Below are 26,791 nucleotides of genomic sequence, written 5' to 3' on the forward strand. Positions count from 1 at the left end.
CCAGTTGCTCATCTGCCCGGTCTAAGATGTGGGTCTTAACTTTCAACATTTAAAGGTCTAAAATCCCATCGTTATCCGCAGAGGCTCCTTCTTCAGAGCATGCGGGAAAAAGCTTTCTTTGCCTTCTATTAAAACCTTTCCAATCTCAGTTCACTGCCCTCAGCGTTGCGATCAATTCCCACTCTCTGTCTGTTCAACGAAAGTGTGAAAACACAGCTTTTCAAACTGGGCTAGTGTGGCCCTTTTAATGACTTTCTTGTTTTTAAATTATGCTCGCTAAGCCACCTTGAGCACTGTATTTTAGGTGGAAAGTGGTACAAAGATGTAATGAATACAGTAGAAAATCGATGGAAACAGCTGAAAATGGACTGCACGGTGGATCACATTCCCTCCTTCAGACCTGGAGGAAGCCAACGTTTGAAAATCATCAGATTATTTCATGGATCCTCTCTCTATGCCTTGCCACCCCACCCAATGCTGTTTTAGACATACAGTGGGGTCTTGACTTGAGAACTTAATCCATATTGGAAGGCGGTTCTCAAGTCAAAAAATCTGTAAGTCAAGTCTCCATTGACCTACAGTGCATTGAAAACCGATTAATCCCGTAACAGGCCGTTTTTGTTCCATTTTGGTTTTTTCTGGTCTGTAAGTCAAATCTCAGTCTGCAAGTCAAACCTAAATTTTGCAGCCAGAGAAGTCTGTAACTCAAAAAGTCTGTAAGTCAAGCCGTCTGTAAGTCAAGGGTCCACTGTATGCTTACATCCTCAAAGGCATCCAACTAGCATGCCCCCTGCGAAGAAGACTAGCTCAAAAGGACTCAATCCAGCTCAACTACAGCGAAAGGCTAAAATCAAAGAGTCTTAATGCCTTCCGTTGGCCCGGTATGGTATTATGACACACCTTTCTCACTGAGGAGGCATTGGACTCCCTAGCGACACCATCAAGGGCTTCAGTTGCCTGCATTAAACATAAGCAATTAGCTTTAAAGAGGGAAGGGAGATCAAAGACGTTGAAAACACAAACAAACGAAAGCGCCAAGAGACAATGCAGATGAGATGGGGGGGAGGAGACTTTCCAATGAATGCAACAATCTCTTAATACACAAATTACTTTCCTAGGCAGGCAAAACCCTTGACCTGGCCAAAGGAGGCTAAAGTCTAAAAGAGGGACACTACAACATTTTAAACTGAATAGAATAATTGAGTTGGAAGGGGCCTAGAAAGCCACTGAATACAGACACACACACACACACCCCTACACAAGTCAGGAATCTAAATCAAAGCCGATTAAAGCTGAAGGTTGTTCAATTGTCTCCCAAAGGCCTCCAGCGTTGGAGCGCTCACTACCTCCCCCTGAGGTCATGGGATCCATCGTCGTACTGCTCTAAGAGTTGAGACATTTTTCCTGATATTCAGCCAAAATCTGACTTCCTGTAGCTTGAGCCTATTATTATGTGTCTCACATTCTAGGATGATCGAGCATCCTGGAGTTTTTTTCTGTAACAGGATCAATTAAAGAAGAATCAGTCAGAAACCCCTATTTGGCATGCCAAAGGTCTCAGTAGCGTTGGCTCTATGGCACATGTCTTGACCAAGTAGGCAATGAGAGGCTACATTGACTCCCAGAACGTCTTATGAAAACCAGGCCGATGGCCCTTGTCACGAACACTCCTCATCAACTAAGCTGTGGCTGCAGAGACCCGTCTTCCCCTTGCTCCTTAAACCTCTTCCTCAGACACACCCTTTCTAGTAACAGCACCAAAATCATAGAAATCGTAGAAAAGTGAAGCTGAAAGGGGCCTCTACAGCCATCAAATCCAACCCCCTGCTCAGTGCAGGAATACAGATCAGAGGAGATCTGCCAGGTCATTATCTAAGTGTTTCTTGAATGCCTCCAGCATTAGAGCGCTCGCCACCTCCCAAGGTCATCGGTTCCACCGTTGTACTGCTCTAACAGTTAGGATGTTTTTCCTGATATTCAACTGAAATCTGGCTTCCTTTAGCTGGAGCAAAACGATCAACTAAAGCTAAATGATCAACATAGAGAGATCCAAACAACAGCTGGCTAGCCTGCCACTATTATTAGTCCTATTGCAGAAGACCAGCGCGGTGTTACATCTTCCAGGAGCATTTTCCAGCGGAAGGGATAAAACACAAAGTTCCTTGGGCTTCCTCACGCTTGTTACCTCTTCCCAAAGGGAAGACAGGTGCCTCTGTCTGTCTGTTATTCTGCCTGTGCATATACTACATGTGGGAGAGGGGTAAATTAAACGCATGCAAGCATGAAACACCTGCAAATTCAGGCTGAACAGAGGACGTGTCAGTTCAACACGAGAGAGGTTTCGAAAACAAATCTACCATGGCAGATGCATGGGTTTTGCTCCACTCCTGCAGGTGCAACACATGACAGCTTGTCTTCAGCCCTCTTATTTCCTGGTTCAAAAACTCAAGTGAGTAAGCCAATCCTCAAGTTGCTTTCTTAATACTCCTTAGGGTTGATTTCGTTTGTTCCACTTGTTCAGGATGATTCCTGTGGGTTGCAGCAATACAAAATTCTTGCCATGAGATTTATGCTGGGAGGTGTCCAATTCCTACCAAACTCTTGCGATCATTGTGTTCTCTCTCAAAAAAGCCTCAGACGCTGCGGAACCAAGAGCTGATTCGCCTCCATTGAGTTACTTTTTGGAAATATTAATTTTTGGATTACCTTTCTCAAAGTTCCACAGCACAGCCACTGGCCGTGATTATTCTTATGGACCAATAAAATATTATTTTTCACTCAGCTCTGTGTTCATTACGTGGCTACCCATCTCTTTTCTGTCCAGGCGTTCACAAACCCACACCATGAACACAGCACGCCGTTTGCCGAATGACTATCTAACTGGTTTTATTTGCTGTGACATAAAATGATGCTCCATCTGACAGAGCAAAAGAGTGATATCTAAGCCAGCGGTCACCTAAAACTTAGGGCTGTTCACACTAGGAAAGGTAAAATGGGCTGAAAAAAAAACAGATGGAATTGAATTATAAACATCTTTTGCTTCCCATCTCTGAGCCGGTCAACACACAAACGTACACACGCAGGGGAATCAGATGATACAAAAAATGCACAGCCAGAAATAATTACAAGAAGCAGCTAATACAAAGTATTTTTAGCCTTTCCATGTTTTTCGGTGGTGCTGATTGTGTTTCCCCTTTTTAGTGTGCTATTTGTTTGATTCTTTTTACTTATATACTTAACTGTTTTTAGCTTTTAAAGATCATCTTTTTAACGATATAAGCTACTCATGAGAAGAGAAGACTCTCTGGAAAAGACCCTGATGTTGGGAAAGTGTGAAGGCAGGAGGAGAAAGGGACGACAGAGGACGAGATGGGCGTACAGTGTCATAGAAGCAACCAACATGAATTTGACACAACTCCGGGAGGCAGTGGAAGACAGGAGGGCCTGGCGTGCTCTGGTCCAGGGGGTCACGAAGAGTCGGACATGACTAAACGACTAAACAACCACAACAATATAAGTTGCCTTGGGTCCTTTTTAAGGAGAAAGGCAGGATAAAATTTAAAAAAATAAAAATAAAAAAGAAGCACCTGAGACTCAGACAGAAAGGATAGCAGACTTAAGTGAGACAGGAAAGACAGAAACACAACTGGCTTTGGACCCTTAAGGGTCTGCTCAAAAAGCTGTTTTAACCAACCGCTCTTGCTAACTAAGTGCTACACTCAGCTTTATTTTCGTGCTAGGGGAGGGCATGTCCCGTCAACATGCAAACGTATAAATCAACAATCTGCTTAACTTTTTATAATGATTGTTTTAGACCTCTGTGCTCTCTAAATATCTATAGCGTGGGTCAAACCCTGGTCACTGTGCCCTAGTTACAGCTCTGCTTAGGAGAGCATCCTTTCTGACAACGGGCTGGGGGATACAGGCAGGTGTTCCAAGGGTCTGTACATCTTCCTGCCCACAGGAATATCCTATGTGGCAGCAGATCAAGGAAATGGGATTAGCCCAGCCTTCTCCTTTCCCTGAAGGAAACGGGGATGAACATTTTGAGATGGAGCCCTCCTGCCTAGAGCCTAAAAATGAAGAAGTCCTAGGAACTCAATATCATCCATTCACAAGAGGCTGCCTAAAGCAGAGTTTCTAGACAAACAGCCCGCCCGGCATGAACAGCTGTTCCTCGGCTGTACCTGTGACAAACCCAGACCTACTGGGATCTGCCACACGTTAACTAAGCTGCCACCAACCATTCCCTATAAGAAGTCACACAGACCAGGGATGGATTTTCAACAAATAAAAGAATAAGGTTTATTTAAAACAACACACAGGAAAATAAAATGATCAGGTGAATAGGATATATTAACGTGGCTTAGTTTCACTCATACATACACACAGTTTGGTTCACACAGAACCCTTAACTTGAAGCACAGACCCTGAACCTATCAGTTCTGGCTAACCAACAGACACCTGAACCTATCAGGTTGGTACTCTGACACACAGTAGTACCCTGTCTGACACACAGACTCCCACACCAGCTTCTTCTTCCCAGCTGCTGCTTCGTCACATCCCAGTGTCTCCTCACACGCTCCACATATATATACAGTACAGCCCCTCCTCCTGATGTCCCGCCTTCCACTCCCCATAGGATGGAACTTTCCCTCCAAACCCATGACAGACAGGTAACATCAGTGCTGTATGTAACACCTCCCCTCTTTATAAGTTGTTTTGTAGGGGGAAAGCTAAGGTGCTTTTTCCCAAAAAAACAACCTGGATAAAACACACAAAAACAGTTATACATACAATATCATACTTACTTATACTTACACTCTAAGTTAACCATAGCAATTAGGCATTTAAACATTTACCATATACATTACATCAATTTACCTTTATTCATACAAACCAAGTTCAAAAAACAGGTACATTTAACTTTTTGTCATCAATATATATACATAGTCCATGTTTCTTTCGCCGTCTTCATTCTTCAGGTCTTCTTGACAAGGCGTCAGCAACACAGTTCACTGACCCTCTGACCACCTTCACTTCAAAGTCATAGTCCTGTAGGTTTAAAGCCCACCTCATAAGTTTGCTATTGTGGGTTTTCATTGTCTTTAACCATTGCAGTGGTGAATGGTCAGTGCACAGAACAAAATGTCTCCCCCAGATGTAAGGCTTGGCCTTCTGGATCGCGTAGACTATGGCCAAACACTCCTTCTCCACGGTTGCCAAATGTCTCTCACCTTTTTGAAGTTTCCTACTCAGGTAGGACACTGGATGCTGGTCACCATTCTCATCCTCCTGGCACAGAACTGCTCCTACCCCGCTGTTAGACGCATCGGTGTAGATGATGAACTCCCGGTCGAAGTCTGGAGCACGCAGCACTGGATAGTTGATTAGCGCCTGCTTCAACCTCTGGAACGCCTCCTCACAGTCGCTGGTCCACGGGATGCGGTCATCAGTCTTCTTCCTCGTCAGATCGGTCAGCGGAGCCGCAATCTCGCTAAACCTCGGGATGAACTTTCTGTAGTAGCCCACCAACCCAAGAAATGATTTGACTTTTTTCTTGGTGTTGGGTCTGGGCCAATCACGAACTGCTTCTATTTTGGCCTCCAGGGGTTTTATCACTCCTCCCCCTACTATGTGACCCAAGCACTTTACTTCTGGGCTACCCAGCTGCAGTTTGTTTTCTTTGCAGAGCCTAGGCCAAAGCACTCCCTCCCCTGGGTTAAAGTGCCTCTCCCCGGCTTTCTGGTCATCCCAAACTTTCTTTCTGACCTTTTGAGCTTGCAGGGTCTCTGCTGCTAGCTCTAGGTTTCTCTTTAGGTCCTTCCTTAAAGAGTCTATGTATGTCACAACGTCTTGTGGGTCATCCTGGGTGATCTGCTCCCAATTTTGTTTGATCAAATCAAGGGGCCCTTTCACCCTTCTCCCAAATAAAAGTTCAAATGGACTGAACCCGGTACTGGCTTGTGGCACTGATCGATAAGCAAACAAAAGGGATTGCAGCTTCTGGTCCCAATTGTTTGGATTCTCTGCCAAGTAAGCCCTAATCATGCGCATTAGAGTCCCATTGAACTTCTCAGTTAACCCATTACTTTCAGGATGATAGGCAGTAGTTTCCTTGTGCTTAATTCCACAGATTTGCCATAAGCGTTTCATGAGCTTTGATGTGAACGATGCGCCCAAATCTGTGATTATTTCTGAGGCAAATCCCATCCTGGACATATACCCCACCAAGGCATCTGCCACTGTGTTAGTTTCAATGTTAGTCAAGGGTATGGCTTCAGGGTACCTCGTGGCATGGTCCACAATGGTGAGAATGAACCTGTTCCCCCTCTTTGTGGCCTTGGGCAAAGGTCCCACAATATCCACCCCTATGCATTTGAACGGAGTGTCAATCACAGGCAAAGGGCACAACTTTGCTTTGGTCCTGTCGCGGCTATTCCCCTGCCTTTGACACACATCACATTGTTTACAGAACTCCCTGATCTGCTTCCCTATGTCAGGCCAGTAGAAATTCTGTGTGATTCTCTGCTGTGTTTTGTTCACCCCTAAGTGCGCAGCAAACATGTCAGAGTGCCCCCTTTGTAAGATCATGGGGCGATACTTTTCAGGTACCACCAGCTGACTTCTGATCCCATCTCCCCCTTTTGAGATATTCCTCAGGGTCTCTCTATATAAAATCCCCTTTTTCTCCAGAAATCTCACTGGGGTTTCAGGTGTTAGCTGGGCGTCAGTCACCTGTTCAAAACACTTTTGGAGAGTGGCGTCTGCCTTTTGCTCTTGTCCAAATCTGCTGTCTGTGGTTAAAGTTTCCACCACAGCTTCTGAACTCCCCTCTGCTTCCGTCTCTGGCTCATCATTACCCCCTTGAACTGTCCCCGTGGTGGCTTGTGAACGTGTAATCACTAGCACCCGTTTCACATGTTCAGCCAGGTCATTTCCCACGAGCACGGCTGCTGGCAGAGTCGATGAAATTGCTAGCCGCCAAACTCCCCTCCAGCCTTGAAAGTTGACAGGTACCTCCGCGACTGGCAGTGAGATTACCTGCCCCTCAATCCCTGCCACCTTCATGCTCTCATTTGGGATCACATATTCCCTAGGAATAATATCTGGATGGCACAGGGTCACCTGAGAACAAGTGTCCCGCAGCCCCCGATACTGACGGTCAAGTATTCCTACGTCCACCCCTGCTGTCTCAAACAACTGAGAATCTGTTCTCACCAGCAGGCAGCGCCTGACCTCTACAAGAGGACCATTTTCCTCAGCCTGATCAGCAGATGTAGCTGTTCCAGATTGAGTAGCCATGGCAACAGGCTCCCTCAGTGACAGTGAGCCTTGCTCTTTCTGGACACAGAACACAGTTTTTGGCTTGGTTCCACTCGAATCCTGAGGCACAATTCCTTTTAGCTGCTTTAATTTCTCACACTCTGAGATTAGATGGCCCTTTCCCTGACAGAAATAACATTTTCTGGTGTATTTTGAGTCTTTCTCATCCTGTTTTGGTTTTCCCTCCAAAATCTGAGGTCTTGGTTTCATGTCTGAGGGCTTCCCTTCACCATGGGCCCCTCCCCCTTGCTGGTTTTTCCCTGGTCCCTGAGAGTACTTGCTGTAGGTTTCTTTGGGTTTTCCTACAGATTTCTCCTCACCTAAGGGCTTTCTTATCTGATAAATAAAATCTGCGATCTATGCCGCTTCGGCCACAGATCTAGGTTTCCTTTCCCTCACCTGGAATTTCAGTTCCCCATGCAGGACTGAATAGAACTGTTCCAGCGCTATCAAGTCTTTGAGCTGCTGAAAGGTCTCTGTCCCCTCCTGAGATAGCCATTTCTCTAGCAGCCTCACCAATTGGGCCCCCACTTGGGTAAAAGTCTGCTCTGGTTTCTTTGTGAGGGACCTGAATCTTTGCCTCAGCTGTTCCGCATTTATCCCATGTCTTGCAAACACCAGTTTTTTAAACTCTGCAAAATCTTTCATCAGTTCCTCAGGCATCTCGGCATAGACTTCAGCCAGGCTACCACTGATTAAAGATCGCATGATGGTCATCTTCTCAGTTTCCCTCACTGAGAAGTCCACAAACGCTCTTTCCACTAAGGAAAAGAACACCTCAGGACAATCTCCCTTGTGGTACACAGGGAATTTCTTCAGGTCAGCTTTAGACAATTGGCCTCCCTCAGAATCCCTATTGTTATTATTGTTCTGGTTCATCATTTCCAGTTTTCTTAATTCAAACGCCATTCTCTCTCTCTCCAATCTTTCTTCCCTTTCCATTCTCTCTATTTCAAATTGTCTTTGCCTTTCCCTTTCCTGCATTTTTTCTCTCTCTAATCTTTCCTCTCTTTCCCTTTCCTCCATTTCAAATTGCCTCATCCTCAGTTCATGCTGTTGGGCTATGAGCAATTTTCTGAGTTCTGGGTTCTGCTCTCCCGTGCTGTCACCCTGCACTGAGCCAAATTCATCCTCAGAACCTTGGTCTACCTGGGGGTCTTTCACTTCACCCATTTCTGCCATCTGGCTTCGAGTCAAGGGCATAATCCCCCCTCAGACCAGGCTGCTTTAAAAAGTCAAGCCTCAAAATAAAACGACCACTTTTTTTTTTCTTTTGCCTCAGAACCAGCTTTCCCTATAGATTGCTGCTGTCCTTCAGCACTACTTGCAACTGTAGCGAGTTAGAGTCTACCCCCCTCTGCTGGGCCTCTCAGCAGGCAGGCTAGCTCACTGCTATTTCACAGTTTTGCCTCAGCTTTTTCCCGCCAAAACAGGCTGCCTCAGAGCACCCTAATCTAGTCCCCAATCTGAGGTTACACGTTCTTCTACTAGTGCACCCCCCCATGAGGCACACCTAGAAGATTACCTACGCGCTCTCAGATTGTCCCTGACTAGACCCCCCTTGCTCTGGGCACACTTGCCAAGGCTTTGCTGGACCGCTGGACAACTGGACCAGTCGTATCCCACACGCTGGACACCAATCAATGTGACAAACCCAGACCTACTGGGATCTGCCACACGTTAACTAAGCTGCCACCAACCATTCCCTATAAGAAGTCACACAGACCAGGGATGGATTTTCAACAAATAAAAGAATAAGGTTTATTTAAAACAACACACAGGAAAATAAAATGATCAGGTGAATAGGATATATTAACGTGGCTTAGTTTCACTCATACATACACACAGTTTGGTTCACACAGAACCCTTAACTTGAAGCACAGACCCTGAACCTATCAGTTCTGGCTAACCAACAGACACCTGAACCTATCAGGTTGGTACTCTGACACACAGTAGTACCCTGTCTGACACACAGACTCCCACACCAGCTTCTTCTTCCCAGCTGCTGCTTCGTCACATCCCAGTGTCTCCTCACACGCTCCACATATATATACAGTACAGCCCCTCCTCCTGATGTCCCGCCTTCCACTCCCCATAGGATGGAGCTTTCCCTCCAAACCCATGACAGACAGGTAACATCAGTGCTGTATGTAACAGTACCGTTTCAGACAGTAGGCGAATAACTAGATGAAAAGTTACTTTGGAAAAGTTACTTTTGGGCTACCACTCCTCTTGCTGACTGGGAAATTCTTTGAGTTTTAATTTTTTTAAAAAGCAACTTTTCAAACTCTCTCTCTCTCTCTCTCTCTCTCTCACACACACACACACACACACACACACACACACACACACACACACACACACACACACATTCAGGTTAAAACATGTTTTGAGATGCTTTCAGCAGCTTTATAGACCAAACGTGGCTTTAGAGATCCTGGTTTGAGATCTCTCCTGGCACTTTACACCAACTGACTTCAAATTGTGGTCTTTTTTATTCTAGCTTGCTGGATATATACACAGGTTGTAAATTCATCGCAATAAACCATGGTTGGGCTTCTGTAATTGTGACTACAGCTATCTGCTGGCCAAGGAATTACAGGAGTTGTGGTTGTGGGGGGGGATAAGGAACCTTTCCACACTTCTGATCACAATCCACTAAAGGCTCAACTGCATAATAGGATTTTTTGGACTCTTTTCAGGGTTGCATAGAGTTGAACATTGAATACAAACTTGTCATTGAGTTTTGGGGTGATGTCTTGGATGCAGGCTGTATTTTGCACCCTGCAAGGTGGTGTTTTGCCTTTTAAGTTTTCTCGGAAAGCTGTTTGTTAGAGAGCGGTGCATGTTAACGCGGGAGATATGCATGTGTCACCCAGCAAACATGGAGTGTGTGTTTATCACAGTGCTATTTCTAGACCTTTATGCTTTGTGACAGATGGGGCACACATGCGCCTTCCCTCTCTTCTGGGCTCTTGAGTGTGTCTGTTTGTGTGTGCGTGCACAGTGTGTGTGTGTGTGTGTGTGCACAGATCCAGCAACTGGGAATGGCACAGCCATTCTGCAATCACCGGGGTGGGGGTGGGAAGCGCTTTGGAGAGAAAAGAGACTCCAGAAATTTGGAAGATCAATAATTGCTTGTGATTTGCATATTCATCCTGCTCCCACCGGGAAGCAGGACTCGAGTTTTGTAGTGGTGCAATAACATGCATGCACAAGCCCCAGGTCCGGTGCCAAAGAAATATTGGGTGCACTTTGGCAGGTCAATCTTCCCTGAAACAATTTTGAAAATAATTGGGCCTTGCCAAAACAGCCGTCAGGCGGCAGATGGGGAAGCAAACCTGGTGATTAGAAAACAGCTGGGGCCCACAGTGGAATGAGAGCCGTGGTGGATGCAGGTGAATGAAATTTACAACCCCTGGTCAATTTCACTCCTAGAGAACCGCTTGGCCACACCTCCCGTCTTTCTCAGCCTTTCAACTGTGATCTCTTTTGATTCTGCTCTATGTGAAAAATCGTATTTCCCAGGAAAAATCTGGTAGGTTGTGTTGAGTATACATCCAAGGGAAGTTCTGGAGACGTTGCTTTTTCGTTTGTTTAAGTGTTCTTATCAGCATTCTCACTACTGCTTGAGAAAGTTAATCCTCTCTTTTCTGTACACATTTAGCCGTACGACAGCAAGACTCAGATCAACAAGTGACCCTTTGCACCGACGAGCGATGGAGACTCGAATCAGGGACTCGCTGTCAAGTCGGACTTAAGTCACGTGGGTGATTCAAAGTTTTTTTTCCAGACTCAACTTGTAAATAGGAAACCGTCTACCCCCTCCTCTTTTTTTCGGGGAAAAAAATAGGGAATTGGACTTGGGGCTTGGGAGCAAAAACTCAAACTTGGTGCCAAAAACTCAGAAGCAGACATGGGACTCAGAGTCAAAGACTTGCAAACATCCCTGGCACCATTCTTGCATATATCATCTCTGGGATATGCAAAAATGCAACCACGTTCATCCTGGTATCTCAAGAAGATGCATATAGAAAGTTGCCATATTCCGGACTAAAACCTTTTGGTTTATGTGGTTCATGACCCAGTTAATACTGGCCAGAGTTTTGGTGAGGGGGGGGGATTTCTCTCAGCTTTATTTGAAAATGTCAAAACTGAACTGACAACCTTGTACATGAAAGAAAGAACTCTTCCACTGAGTTGCGACCTCTCTGTTACTATTCAAATGACACAAGATGCTGCTGTGATAGACTCATCAAATAATGAAGTTGGGAGGACCATCGAGTCCAACCCACTGCTCAAGGCAGGAAGACAAATCAAAGGATATCTGCCAGGTAGTCGTCTACGTTTCCCTTGAATGCCTCCAGGGTTGGAGGACTCGCCACCTTTCGAGATCATCGATTCCATTGTTGTACTCCTCTAACAGTTAGGAAGTTCTTTCTGATATTCAACTGAAATCTGGCTTCTCTGTATAATCTTTCAAGGATTTGAAAAGTGTTATTGTATCTCCCCTCAGTCTCCTTTTCTCAAGGCTAAACACGACCAATTCTTTCAGCCTTTCCTCCTAAGGCTTGGTTTCCAGCCCCCTGATCATCCTTGTCACCCTCCTCTGAACTTGTTCCAGTTTGTTAGCATCCTTCTTGAAGTGTGGTGTCCAGAACTGGACACAATACTCAAGGTGAGGCCTAACCAGTGCAGAATAGTGGGAAAATAGCACCTCGCGGGATTTGGAAACTACATTTCTATTAATGCAGCCTAAAATAGCATTTGCCTTTTTTGCAGCCGCACCACACTGTTGGCTCATACATTCAGCTTGTGATCTACGATGATTCCAAGATCCTTCTCGCTTGTAGTGTTGCTGAGCCAGGTATCCTCCAGCTTGTAACTGTGCAATTGGTTTCTTTTTCCAAGATGCAGGACTTTGCACTTATTCCTGTCAACTTTCACTCTGTCGTTTTTGGGCCAGTGCTCCAACCTATCAAGGTCATTTTAAATTTTGTTTCCATCTTCCAAGGGTATTCGCTATTCCACTCAATTTTGTGTCATCTGCAAATTCCACGAGCATTCCCTGCCTTCCCTCATCCAAGTCATGAATAAAAATGTTGAAGAGCACCAGACCCAGGACTGAGCCCTGGGGTTCTAAGAACTGAGATCACTGGTCCATTTTAGTGGAGGACTGTCTACACCAGGGGTGGCTGGTCTCCAGAGGCCAGGGTGCATGTGCCATAAAATAGGGCAACCTCAACGGGTTCAGGTAGCCGGATCAGGGCTGACTCAGCCTTCCGTCCTTCTGAGGGCCACAGCCGTAAAATGATTACCTAGCTGATCAAGGTGGGCCAACGTGTCATTTGCATAACTGTATTGTAAACCATCCAGAGAGTGCTCTAGCACTGTGGAGTGGTACAGTGGTGCCTCGCTAGACGATGATAATCCGTTCCACTGAAATCGCTGTTTAGAGAAATCATTGTCTAGCGAAAAGCATTTCCCTATTGGAATGCATTGAAACCTGTTTAATGCGTTCCCATGGGGAAGAATCGTCGTTGTCTAGCGAAGATCGGCCATAGGAAAGCCGCTTTGTGAACCGCCGATCGGATGTTTAAATAGCTGTCTTGAGAAGCTTAGGTTCCGAAAACACCCATTTTGCGAGCGCGGAGGGAGCTGTCAAAATCGTCGTCTAGCGAAAATCTGTTTGCGAAGCAGGGACCAAACACTGTCCAGCGAAATTCCCCCATAGGAATCACTGTTTTGCGAATCGCTATAGCGATCGCAAAAAGTCAATGTCTAGCGGAAAAAACTGTCTTGCGGGGTAACTGTCTAGCGAGGCACCACTGTATATAAATCAAAACAATATCTTACCAAATCTTTGGACCTTGGAAAGAGGTTCCTGCACCTAATCCCATTACACATACACACACCAAACAATTTTACAGAAACTGTTTGGCCAAAAATTTGAGGGGTACGTCAGAGCTCCTAGGTATGCCCTCAACACAGGGCAAAAGGAGACTTTCTGAGCCAACTTCCCAGTCTTGATTATTTTTTAAAAACTTTCTGGAGAAATGGGGTGGGGGGAGCGCTGGACCACCTGCTGCCCACCCTGATCCACCTACAATTACTAACAGCAGCTCTACAAGGTTTCAGACAAAATTATTTTCCAGTGCTGGGGCTTGAACCTGCAACCTTCTGGAGGCAAAGCGGTTTCTCTGCCACTGAGCTACCGCCCTTCTCCTGGGCATTCCGCCAACCAAGCGACAGTGCCATGCGGTACGACAGTGGAACCAGTGACTTCGGGAGTTGGCGAGTGCTCCAACATTGGGGGCATTCAAGAAAAACTTGCATATATGCTTTGATTTGGATTCCTGCATTGAGCAGGGGGTTATAAGAACCTAAGAAGAGTTGGATTTGATGTCCAGATTATAAATGAGAGACAATGTCTCAGGACGTAGAAAACAGAATCAAGTTCTTTATTCTGCATTCTTTAAATAGGTAGTTAAAAATCTCTGGCTTAATGCGTTTTGCTGTTCAATCAGTTTTGGAGTTGGTATTGACCAAAGAAAGGTGCAGAGAGTGGTCCATTGGTCCAGATAGGTGGGGTACAAATCAAATCAAATAAATAAATAAATAAATAAATAAATAAATAAAGAAAGAAAGAAAGAAAGAAAGAAAGAAAGAAAGAAAGAACCTCACTCTGGAAGAAGGCCTTGCTGAAACGCATTGAGCCAAAGCTTTTAAAGAATACAGAATAAAGAACTTGATTCTATTTTCTACATCCTCAGATTTCATCTCTCATTTATAATCCGGACTTCCGTGGATGTCCCACTTCCTTTTGTTTCGGTTGGACTTGATGGCCTTGTAGGCCCCTTCCAACTTCATTTTTCTATGCTTTCTGTGATCCTCAAAAGCAGCTGAAAATGTTTCAGGGGCTACGTCAGCCACAACGTATATGGCTGTGTGAAAACCCAACCAACATCTGAGATTTTGTAAACGAACTTGGAGGCCATCTTTTAATGTACAGCGCAGGATTTTCAGGACCATTCTTCCGATGTCAAGAGTTCCAAGCAGAATTGGCCCAGACATACCAAAACAGAAGGAAGTAAGAAGAGCAACCAAGGATGAGGGCTGGCATAACTCTTTGCTGGAAGCAGACCATCCGCTGGGGCAGGACATGGAAAGACATCTCGACTGCCAGAGCAATTTGTTGCATTTTCTGAGACAAACCACAAGGAAATCAGAACAACCCAGCCACACCCTCTGTCAACATCGGCGCCTGTTTAGCAGAAGGGGGCTTGCAACTTATACAACAGGGCCGGTTCTGCTAACTCTGTTTCACGAGGCAAAGCTCAGTTGCTCTCCAAACGGAAAACAGAATCCTTCAACTGCTCGTGATTTAACAAAACCCAGAAAGGGCATAATATTTAGAGGCCCTGTCTTGCTTCGGCTCAACATTCTGGATCCAAAATGTTTGAGTCCAGCATGCAAGCACAGTGAATATCAAAAACCAGACTTTTATCCATTTCACCTCTTCTTCATCTCATCCCCAGAAACAGTCAAACTGTGGGACTGTGGATTTCAAATCACCTACGTGCACAAATATTTATTTAAAATATGTAAACTGTCACACCGCCTCCTGAAAGAACGGCCACCTTCTTTTTTTTGCACCAAAATAGCAAGAAAGGTGTAGATGAGAGAATTTAAGCATATGAACCACACCCAGAGTAGGGGGGGGGGAATGATTATAAGGAGCCATGGAAGAAGATCCGTGATTTGGCCACGGAAAAACACCAACGTTCTGTATTCCTATGCAAATGAAGTACTGTACATACGAACCACAGGGGCTAGGAACTTGGTGCATTAGGTTCCTGCTTTCTAAATAAATAAATAAACAAACAAACATAGAATCTGAGGTTCTCAAGAATCCAAAACACGTGTGTAATCACATTAGGCTCAGAAATATTCTGCATGTGGAACTGCACAAAGCAAACAGCCCCGAATGCGGGTAAAGTTTGTACAGCTTTATAGGAATGCCATTTGCCAACTCCTATACAGCTATTCCTAGACTGGAATAAACTGGCCACAGTGGTCTACGTCAGCGGTCCAAGGCAATCTCACTGCAAGGCCCTCAAACTCCCTTGAGGCTAGTCCAGAAGCTGAAACGGGTGCAAAATCAAGCAGCAAAGTTAAGGGAAATCCTCTTGACGGTATATCACACCGTTGCCAAGATTAAGTCATCAGCCACTGGTATGCTAGCAAACAAATATTCAAAGATCTTGTGGTAAGCCTAAAAAATATGGACCAGGTTACCTGGCCGGTTTTTCCCCCTACCCTCACTTTAGGAGAGGGACCATCAGTGGTACCTCGTTGATCCTGACATTCTCCCTGCGACCAGAACTTAAAAGAACTTTTCTGCATTAATCATTATAATCGTGCGCCATCAAGTCATTTCTGACTTTTCAGGGTTTCCTAGGTAGAGAACACACAGAGGTGTTTTACTATTCCTTTCTTCCGGGGGGGGGGGAATCCTAGGACTGTGCGAAGCTCGCCCAAGGACACACAGGCTCTCTCCCAAGGAGGCATAATAGGGAACCGAACCCCCAATCTCTGGCTCTGCGGCCATGTATCTAAACCACGAAGCTAAAATCACTTATGCTGAATGAATGCAAAGAGTTGCAACCCAAACAGTAACTTTTTACCAAGTTCTTCTGATGATTCTTAAATATGCCTTTCTCTCCTGTGAAATCAAGTCTCTCTGGATACGAAGCAAATACATCAAGGTCTGAGCGTTAGGGGTTTACCTAAATTCTTCCAGTCTTTCCCTGACTGATAATCCTGTTGCTGACCGGGTGCTGATTCATTTGCAGGTTATATTTGTTCCTTCACCATTAGGAATTCTTCTCCAAAGTAAGATATGCATTTTTGTAAGGAAGAAACCCATGTACAGGTAGATACCTGATGTCTCTAGTCTATAGCTCACCTGAACAGGGAAAACCATGGGAAGGACAGGTATACCCACCTTGCAGAGCCATTTTATCTTCAAAGCTCTTTCACAAACACACACAACCCTCGGGTTGTACTAGCTCAGTTGCCCATCCCTCAAAACAGAGGAGGCCCATCTTGCCGTGGGTCTCCTGCGCTGACAGAAGGCTGGACTAGAAATTCAGTGGTCCCCAATCTTTGGCCTCCAGATGTTCTTGGACTTCAATTCCCAGAAATCCTGGCCAGCAGAGGTGGTGGTGAAGGCTTCTGGGAGTTGTCGTCCAAGAACATCTGGAGGCCCAAGGTTGGGGACCACTGGACTAGATGACCCATCCCCACCCTACAGTTCTATGACTCCCCTTCCTTTTCACCAGGACGTGGCCCTCTTCAGCCCAAACCAACCCAGGAGGTCCCTTACCTGCCACAGCAAGTTCTCTTCATAGGCCACTTTCACCTCCTGCTGCTGTTGAGCGATGGTCACTCCCAGTACCAACGTGTGGATCCCGCAGGAGATGGACGAGATCAGGACGATGGGCGTCAGGCGCAAGGGGAGGGTGAGGAAGAAGGAGAAGACGAAGAAGGCTTGCCAGCCCACCGTGTCGCTGGCCTCATGGTAGCGGGCAAAGTTCAGCCCCAGGTAGCAGAATATCTGGGCCACGATGAGGATCCACAAGACGTAAGGCACGAACTTCCGGGTGACTCTGTCTGGCAAGAGTTCGAACTTGCATAGGACGAAGAGGAGGATCTGGGTCGCCAGGCCCACCGAGGCGGCCAAAATAGGGGCCAGCTTCTCCGAGGCGTAGACCACCGTGCACGTAATGATCACGTAGCAGTCGAAAAGGGCAGCGAAGACCACCAAGACTAGAAGGGTCTCATGGCGCTGTCGCCGGAAGTAGGTCTGATAGAGGTTCTCGAGGGACTCCGGGGCGAACGTGAGGCGCATGAAACGCGGCAGACAGAGGCACGAGCCGGAGCTCCTGACCGTCACCTCATGGGTCCGGCCCACCCCGTGCTCAGGGTCGGAGGGCAAGCTGACGGAATAGTCCGCAGAATATTCTGCCGAATATTCGGGCTCGGAGAAGGCCCTGTTCCGGGGCATCTTGGTCATCGGCGACAGCCGTTCCTCACGAAATGATAGAAAAGGACGGCCCGACGGCTGGAGGTTCCCTCCGGACGGGGGAAGCCGCTTCCATGAACACCAGACCAGCGGCCTGGCCGGTCAAGGCATGAAAGCTTCGGGAGCAGCTCCGGATCCGAGAGTCTTCCATGCCGGAGGAAGAGAAAGAAATCAGATCAGACAAATACACAACCCGGGAGGCCTGTGTTTACCCCCCCGGCCCACCCTCCTCCAGCAAGCGCGGCATCCCCCAAACAAGCTGGCAGTAGGGATTCCCCCCCCCCAGTTCCTCCGCAGCCTTCACCCAAACATTTTCTGTCTCCCCCCCACATGCCGGCAAAATTAGCTTTTTAAAAAGGAGGTAGGGGGAAAGAGGCCAAGCTCCAGAGAAAAGGGCTCCCCAAAGGTCCCCGGCTGGGCCACATCCCCTCAGGTCCCCACCTGGCTGTTCAAAGATGATGAACTCTCTGGTGATGCTGGTGCCCCCCCCCCAGGCTGGACCAGCCCCAACCCCTCAAGGGGGGAGCAATCCCTGGGCTGCATCCAGCAAGCCTCTACGATGGATAGAAAAGAGCCGGGAGGGTACCGGGGAGGGGGGGGCTGAGAAAGCCATCCCCCCACCCAGGTAGGCTGGCCTCAGTTTCCCTGGTGGCGATGGAGGTGGGTCACCGTCCTGGCCACCTGAAGGTCGGATCCATGCCTTCCCTGGCACTTTTCTGGCACTGGGGCGGGAGAAGGGGGGGAGGGATCGCGTTCCCAGGTTGCCCCCCCACCTTAACCCCCATGTCCCAGGGGGGTGTTTTTTCCTCCTTCCCCAGCCCTCTCCCTCCGCCGGGCAGCCTCACCACCGGCCGGGGGCCCCTCCCTGGACGGACGGACGGGCTGGGCGAGGTCTCTGGGGGGGCGGCGGGCGGTGGGCGCCCCTGGTCAGGGCGGCGCTGCGGCATCCTTCCTCGCCGGCGCGCGCGGCGGCGGCGGTGGTGCTGATGGGGCTCGGCCGGGGCCGGAGGGAGAGGGAGAGGGAGAGGGAGGGAGGCTCGGCCGGGGCGCCGGCATCGGGCGGGCGGGCGGGCGGGCGGCCGCCTCCGCCTCCGCGTTCCGCCCGCGAGGCGGTCCAAGCTAACGCCCCGCCGGCGGGGGCAGCATCCTCCTCCTCCTTCCTCCCTCCTCTTGCTTCTGCTGCTGCACCGCCGGCGCGCGTCGGGAGCTGGGCAGACGTTCGGCCCTCGGGGCGCGTCCCGGGCAAAGGAGGGAGGGAGGCTGGCGGACGCCTCCCCCCACCTCGAAGGGGCCAAGGCCGAGCGGAGCCCCGATCCCCAGCTCTCCCCGAATGCCCCCCTTCCCCACCCAGGGCCCGGGAGGCGCCCCAAGGCAGCGCGCCGGGGAGGGCGCACACGTGCGCCCTGGAGGGTCTCCCCGGCGCGCTGCCCTGGGGCGCCTCCTGGGGCGGGGGGGGGCGGGTGAGGGGGCCGCATCCTGCTCAGCCCCCCTCCCCCGAGCCTTGGAGACCGTCCTCTTCCTTCGCCCCTTCGGGCGCCGCCGGAGGGACCCCTTTTTTGACCCCCCCCTCCCCAACAAGGGACGCTTCTTCCCAGGGCGCGCTCCCACGAAGCAGGACCCGCGGCTGAAAAAAAAAAACCCTACAAAATCGCCTTCCCTTTCCTGCCAGGAAGGGATGCGAGAAGACGGCCAAGAATCTGCCCTTTCTTTTCTTTTTTATTCCCTAGCTAAGAATCATTTTTATCCATGAACTTGTGCACTGAAACTTAGAAAAGGATTGCTGCAAGAAAATAGATGTTATGGCACCAGGAACCCTTCTAGAGAAGACATGTTGGCAAAACCATAGGTTGTATATACCCCAACACAAGAATCATATTTTTGGAAAAAGAAAGGGGAACATTAAGATGAAATATATCGATGAGAACGTGTATATTTGAGTTAAGATTCTGTGTGTCATGTATATGTTGTGGTTTACTCGTTAAGTCATGTCCGACTCTTCGGACCAGAGCACGCCGGGCCCTCCTGTCTTCCACTGCCTCCCGAAGTTGGGCCAGATTCATGTTGGTAGCTTCGATGACCCAGTCCATCCGTCTAGTCCTCTGTCGTCCCCTTCTCCTCTGCTTCTATGAGGTCCCTACCATTTTTGTCCTTTATCATGTCCATCTTTGCACAAAAGGTTCCTTTAATATCTCCAATTTTCTTGAACAGATCTCTAGTTTTTCCCTTTCTGTTATTTTCCTCTATATCTTTGCACTGTTCATTTAAGAAGGCCCCCTTGTCTATCTTTGCTATTCTTTGGAAGTCTGCATTCAATTTTCTGTAACTTTCCCTATCTCCCTTGCATTTTGCTTCCCTTCTCCTCTCTGCTATTTCTAAGGCCTCGTTGGACAGCCACTTTGCTTTCTTGCATTTCCTTTTCTTTGGGATGGTTTTTGTTGCTGCCTCCTGTACACTGTTACGAGCCTCCATCCATAGTTCTTCAGGCACTCTGTCCACAAAATCTAGTTCCTTAAATCTGTTCTTCACTTCCACTGTTTATTCATAAGGGATTTGGTTTAGATATTATACCTGGCTAGCCCAGTGGTTTTTCCTACTTTCTTCAGTTTAAGCTTGAGTTTTGCTATGAGAAGCTGATGATCAGAGCCACAATCAGCTCCAGGTCTTGTTTTTGCTGACTGTATAGAGTTTCTCCATCTTTGGCTGCAGAGAATATAATCAATCTGATTTCGATATTGCCCATGTGCAGAGTCGCCTCTTGTGTTGTTGGAAAAGAGTGTTTGTGATGACCAGCTTGTTCTCTTGACAAAAGCCTATTAGCCTTTGCCCTGCTTCGTTTTGAACTCCAAGGCCAAACTTCCCTGTTGTTCCTTTTATCTCTCGGTTCCCTACTTTAGCATTCCAGTCCCCTAGAATGAAAAGAATATCTTTCTTTAGTGTCCGTTCTACTAAGTGTTGTAAGTCTTCATAGAATTGGTCAATTTCAGCCTCTTCAGCATTGGTGGTTGGTGCATAAACTTGGATTACAGTGATGTTGAAAGGTCTGCCTTGGATTTGTATTGAAATCATTCTATCATTTTTGAGATTGTATCCCAGTACAGATTTTCTCACTCTTTTGTTGACTATGAGGGCTACTCCATTCCTTCTACGGGATTCTTGTCCACAATAGTAAAGATAGTAATCATGTATATACCGTTTCCCAGAAAATAAAACCTAACCTGAAAATAAGCCCTAGTATGATTTTTCAGGATGCTGGTACAGTATTATAAGCCCTACCCCAAAAATAAGCCCCAGTTAAGTGAAACCCCGCCCTCCACCCTTATGCAGCAACCAGAAGATGAAATTACTGGGTTTGAATTTATTGCACTTTTAAACAGGAATTGGGGAAGCAGCTGTCAAAGACGGCTCCATTGGCAAATTTGTAATTTTGGAACTGTTTGTGTGAATGAATAGGCCAAAATTGTTCGAAGCAAAGCTTACTAATTTTTATTTTTAAAATCATAGAAACATCAAGTAGTGGAGTTGTAAGGGGCCTGCCTATAAGGTTGTTCTGACACATGGAACTGGTTTACAAATGTTCAATATTTACTTATTTTTGCTGCTATTTATTATGTCAGTCTATATTTATCTCACTATCAGGCAGTCGAGCTGGGATGGGCCAAAGAGCAGCCATAAAATGTAGTAGAACTAGGGAAAGCAATGCAGTCAGAAAACGCAGTCACAAGACTGGCATGTCATGCAGAAGACCCAAGCCGATTTGGGCTCTGCTGCTTCCCGGGGCAGCATGATAGAAGCAGCGAGAGGAAAGAGCAGAGGAAGCGATTTTAGTTCAATCTTAGCGGAACAGAGCAAAACGGGAGATGTTTTTAGACAGCACGAGAAACTGCCTCCATAAAAGGTGTTTTGCTCTCCTTTCAGCATGTGCTTCAGCAGAGACTGGAGATCCATGCCGTATTTCTGCAATCACTCCGTAGTGCAACTATTCTAGATGTGGATTATGGGAGTTGTTGTGCAACATGTATTTTGTTGTTGTTGTTTAGTCGTCAAGTCATGTCCAACTCTTCGTGACCCCATGGACCAGAGCACGGCAGGCCCTCCTGTCTTCCACTCCCTCCCAGAGTTGGGTCAAATTAATGTTGGTCGCTTCGATGACCCTGTCCAGCCATCTCGTCCTCGGTCGTCCCCTTCTCCTCTTGCCTTCACACTTTCCCAACATCGGGGGCTTTTCCAGAGAGTCTTCTCTTCTCGTGAGATGGCCAAAGTCTTGGAGCCTCAGTTTCAGGATCTGTCCTTCCACTGAGCACTCAGGGTGGATTTCCTTCAAATGGATAGGTTTGTTCTCCTTGCAGTCCAGGGGACTTTCAAGAGCCTCCTCCAGCACCACCATCCAAAAGCATCAATTCTTCGGCGGTCAGCCTTCTTTATGGTCCAGCTCTCACTTCCATACGTCACTACTGGAAAAACCATAGCTTTGACTATGTGGACCTTTGTCAGCAAGGTGACATCTCTGCTTTTTAAGATGCTGTCAATGTTTGCCATCGCTTTCCTCCCAAGAAGCAGGCGTCTTTTAATTTCATGGCTGCTGTCACCATCTGCAGTGATCACGGAGCCCAAGAACGTGAAATCTGCCACTGCCTCCATATCTTCCCCTTCAATTTTCCAGGAGGTGACGGGACCAGTGGCCATGATCTTAGTTTTTTTGATGTTGAGCTTCAGACCATTTTTGGCGCTCTCCTCTTTCACCCTCATTAAGTGTGTGCCTATGTATGTGTCTCAGAGCTTGGGGGAAAATATACAGTGGGGTCTTGACTTGAGAACTTAATCCATATTGGAAGGTGGTTCTCAAGTTAAAAAGTTCTCAGGTCAAATCTGCATTTCCCATAGGAATGCATTGAAAACCATTTGATCCGTATCTGCTCTTTTCCGTCCATAGAAACTGATGGGAAGCTGCTATTCTGCCTTCGACCACTAGAGGGGGATATTTTGTTTCTTTTTTTCTTAGGTCAAGAAAGGTTCAGGGAAGGCAGGGAAAATACAGTCCAGGCAGGACAGGACCAGGCAGTCCGAAGACTGTCTCCCAATCCACTCTCTAAATACTGGAAGGAGTGAGGAAGCAGACAGGCACCCTTTTCACTGGCCAACAGTTAACTGAAAGTTCACATTTTGCACTTTCCCTGCCTCCCACGTGGTTTTTTTTCAGTTCTTAACTCAAATCTAAGTATGTAAGTCAAGTCAATATTTTCCTATGAGAGTGGTTCTTAAGTCAAAATGTTCTTAACTCGAGCCGTTCTTAAGTCAAGACCCCACTGTATATTGTTGGATATTAACATGCAAATAGTGAAAGGACTAGGAACCAGTCGGAAAGTACATCCTACTTTGTGCCCAAACCAGAGTACCTAGGTGAGGAAGACCGGACAGGCATACCTGTCTGAAAGTGGCTTCTGCATCATCTGTGTTCTCAGTGCAGATGTGACCAAATGGAGCCCAAACATGCTAGGAGCATCCTTATCTTTATCCCCCAACTAGACTATTACTGCAGTGCATTCAGCTGGCTCCAGGTCTTGCAACAAGCAGAAACAACTGTGTTATTGCAGGAGATCCCCCCAGAAGAAACCAAGCATGTACACGTATTGGTGTGACTATACAAGAACAGAGCTATCCGTGGTCCAAACAATGGCTCAACTAAGGAGAGGGGAAAACAAGCCTCTAGTCTCCTATGTTAAGCATCATGCAACAGGAGACAATATTTTAATCCACACACACCCCCGGGTATGTTTTGTTGCAAGATCCACACAGAACACAACCTACACCTTACAAACTGTAAGCATGTCCCCAATTTTCAGGCATTTGAAATGTACAGTTTCTTATCAACAAGCATGTGTGGTTCACGGAGGCTACAAAGAAGAATGGAATTCTCACTGGGTTCAGGGAATAAAAAGAAAGAAGACTTTAGATTCAGTGTATAACTCTTAACTCGCCAGATTATTGTAATGCACTCGATGTGGGGCTGCCGACGGAAAGTGTCAGGAAACTTCAATGGATCCAAAATTTAGCAGTCAGATCACATGACCCTGTTGTTACAGCAGCTCCACTGGCGGCCATTCAGTTTCTGGGCACAATTCAAAGTGCTGGTTCTAACCTATAAAGCCCTAAATGGCTCAAGTCCAAGCTATCTCAAAGACTGTATCTCCCATTATGGGTGTTAAGGGCATCAGGAGAGGCCTCCCTTTTCAGTTCCAACCAGCGTCACGGGTGTGCTTGGTGGGGACACAGGAGAGAACCTTCTCTGTGGCTGCTCCCAGACTCTGGAACTCCCTCCCACTGGAGGCCAGCCTATGCATGACTTCTTTGACTGGATTTTTAGTACTATTTGTGTTTTCCATTTCTCAGAGTAGCATTTAAAAAAATATTTGTATATTCTTAGCTTTAATACTGTATTGCCTTTTAATAATATAAGATCCCTCTTTACACTAATTGCTCTTAGGTTTAAATGTTGTCTTTTAATGTTGTTAATCAATGTAGGCATCCTTCAGTCTCGAGAGACTATGGTAACATGCTCTGAATAGAGGTCTTGGAACAGCGTCTAGTGTGGCTGAGAAGGCCAATTCGGGAGTGACCATCCCTTCCACACTGAAGACAACTACAATCTGTCCCCTGTCCAGCTCCCTGGTTTTGCTGCTTTCAGGACGGCCTCTTTGCCTCGGCCTGCTGGACGAGGGTCTCTTCAAATTGGGAGAGGCCGTGATGCAATGCCTGCCTCCAGGCTGAACGCTCAGAGGTCAAGGTTTCCCATCTGTGGAGGTCCATTCCTAATGTTGTTAACCACTGTTGTATACTCATTGTTTTCAGTCTTTCAATGCTGTAAGCTGCCTTGGGTCCTTTTCAGGGAGAAATGTGGGGTTAAAAGTATTTTAAATCAGTTAGTCAGTTGATAAATAGATAAATAAACTTAAGCACTGTGCTAATCCTGCTTAAAAACCTTCAAAGAAGGAGGCTCCACCATCCTTCGAGGCAGCCTATTCAAGACAGCTCTGACTGTCAGAAAGTTCTTCCTAATGTTCAGCTGGAATCTCTTTTTCTGTAGTTTGAAACCATTGCTCCGTGTCTGGAGCCCTGGAAGACAAACCTGTCCCCTCTTCAACATGACATCCTTTCAAATATTTAAACATGGCTATCATGTCCCCTCTCAACCTTCTTTTTGTAAGGCTAAACATTCCCAATTCCCTAAGCCACTCCTTGCAAGACATGGCTTCCAGACGTTTGACCGTTTTGGTCGCCCTCCTCTGGAAGACGTTCCAGGTTGTCAACCTCCTTCTTGAGTGGGGGTGCCCAGGACTGGACACAAGACTCCGGGTGAATTTTCAGATTTTTCTTTTGACTAAGAGGGCTACCTTTGCTTTTTATGAGTCTGCTACGTGGCCTCCCAGGCTAGACACACAGCTGCTCTAACACACAGGGCGCTTTGGGTCCACTTTGGTATCCGATTTGTGGGCAATGTGTCACAAAATATGGCTTTTAGAGCCTCGTCACCTTCATGATTTATGGATCATAGCATAGGCATCCTTCAGTCTCAAGAGACTATGGTAACATGCTCTGAATCGAGGAGTGTCCTCTCCAGAGCATGAAGCCCGGGTAAATTAATATGGAGGATAGGCTGTTACCCAAGCAGCAGATCCCCCCTCTCCACGTCGCTGAAATGGTCCAATGGAAAGGCAAGAGCCAATACAACTTGTTCCAGCAATGTTTATGGATCAACAGAGCATTAAAACAGTAGGAGGGGTCAAAAAACAAAAAGAGGGGGAGGACCCAGAGTGGTGTAATGTAATGGATAATGATGGAAGTAGAACTCAGGAGACCTGGATTAAAATCCTTGACCAACCATGGAAACTCAATAGGGAGTAACAATTATAAAACCATCCCTGACGTATCTCCTAGAAACCTTGTTAGGTTCATATTAAGTAGAAAGCAACTTAATGGCACAGAACACATAGACACAAGGGAGAGGAGGCGCTGCGCATGAACGGAAAAAGAGAATTAGGGAAATAAAGGCTCGGCTAGACCTTCGACCATCTTCCCAATCATAGCATCTGAGCCACCCAACCGGCCGTACCATTCTGAGCGTAGCAGGCAAACATTTGCCTTCAAGCTCCTTGCCTTCGCGGCGAGGACGTGACAGCCAGACGTTCTCAGCATTGCTTGCTCGGAATAGTACCTTCAGACCTCCACTGAGGTGGAGTAAGAGGCAACCGCAGGAAACAGACGCTTCAAAGTGGAAGTAATGGATTCCTTAGAAAGAAAGAGCCGTCTCTCTCCAGGAACCCTTGTAGACTTGTGGCCCTGCAGCAGCACCCAGTGGCCAATGCGGTAAAACTCGAAAAGCCTTTTCTTCTCCTTTCAGAGGTGGGACGTCATGATCATCTCTAAATTGACTTTGGATGTGGCCGCTCTGTTTTAAGTATGTTCCATGACATCTAAACCATTCTTCAAGGTTCTTCCAACAAAACGTCCCTTCTCCTTCCTGCACCCTTTCCTCCCGTTCATTTTGCCCTGAAGGATCAGCTGTGACATCCATTCGTTTGTTGATGGAGTAAAACAATCCACGCTGCTCTTGGAACAACGTGTTCTTTCTGAAATGTTTTTCCTTTTGTTTTGTGATTTTTTTGGGGGGGGGGTGGCCTTTATCCATCTGGCTTAATACTTCTTTAGTCATCCTCTGGACCCAATACGCATGCCATGGCAAGGCAGGCCTGTCCACAAAGCGGCTGAGATACAGGCTTCCATCTTGCCTCTGTGGCTGAACGAAATTCCAGCTGTTCCCGTTTCGAGTTCCTAAATGGACAGGCATGTTCGACACCCTGGCCGCTGACCTGTGGGGTCCTTCACAATTCTGTTTGGTCTCCTGTGTTATTCAACATCTACATGAAACCGATGGAAGAGAGATGGTCCAGAGTTTTGGGGTTCGGTGTCCCCAGTGTGCGGATGGCACCCAAGTCTACCCTTCCTTTACCCCTAAATCCAGGGAAGCTGTTTCGGCTCTAGATCGGTGTGTCTGGTGTCAGTCACGGACTGGATGAGGGTGAATAAACTGGAACTTAACCCAGACCAGACAGAGGTACTCCTGGTCAGTCGAAAGGCAGATGAAGGAAGAGGGATGCATCCAGAACTGGATGGGATCCCAATCCCAATGAAAAAATAGCTGTGCAGTTTGCTTGGGGAGGGTTGATCCTGGATTCATCCCTGAGCCAGGATGCCCGGGTCTCGGTGGTGGCCAGGAGTGCGCTTCCAAAATGAAAACCAGCGCGCCAGCGACGTCCATTTCTGGAGAGATCTGATCTGGCCACTGCGACACACGCCCTAGTTCCTTCCCAGTTGGATGGCTCT

General features: G+C 47.1%; 1 protein-coding gene across 1 annotated transcript in view; it reads right to left on the reverse strand.

Moving 5' to 3' along the window:
- ADCY3 (adenylate cyclase 3) overlaps window positions 1-18,539 on the reverse strand; it is a 110,904-nt gene extending 92,365 nt beyond the window's left edge. The window contains exons 1-2 of the mRNA XM_020813356.3: window positions 18,259-18,539; window positions 16,715-17,557 (exon numbers count right to left, since the gene is read on the reverse strand). Coding sequence (XP_020669015.3) covers window positions 16,715-17,404 — 690 coding nt within the window. The 5' untranslated portion in view covers window positions 17,405-17,557; window positions 18,259-18,539. The remainder of the gene's footprint in view (window positions 1-16,714; window positions 17,558-18,258) is intronic.
- Between the last annotated feature and the right edge of the window lie 8,252 nt (window positions 18,540-26,791).

Source organism: Pogona vitticeps, chromosome 1 (genome assembly GCF_051106095.1).
Source record: "Pogona vitticeps strain Pit_001003342236 chromosome 1, PviZW2.1, whole genome shotgun sequence".
NCBI classification, from domain to species: Eukaryota; Metazoa; Chordata; class Lepidosauria; order Squamata; family Agamidae; genus Pogona; species Pogona vitticeps.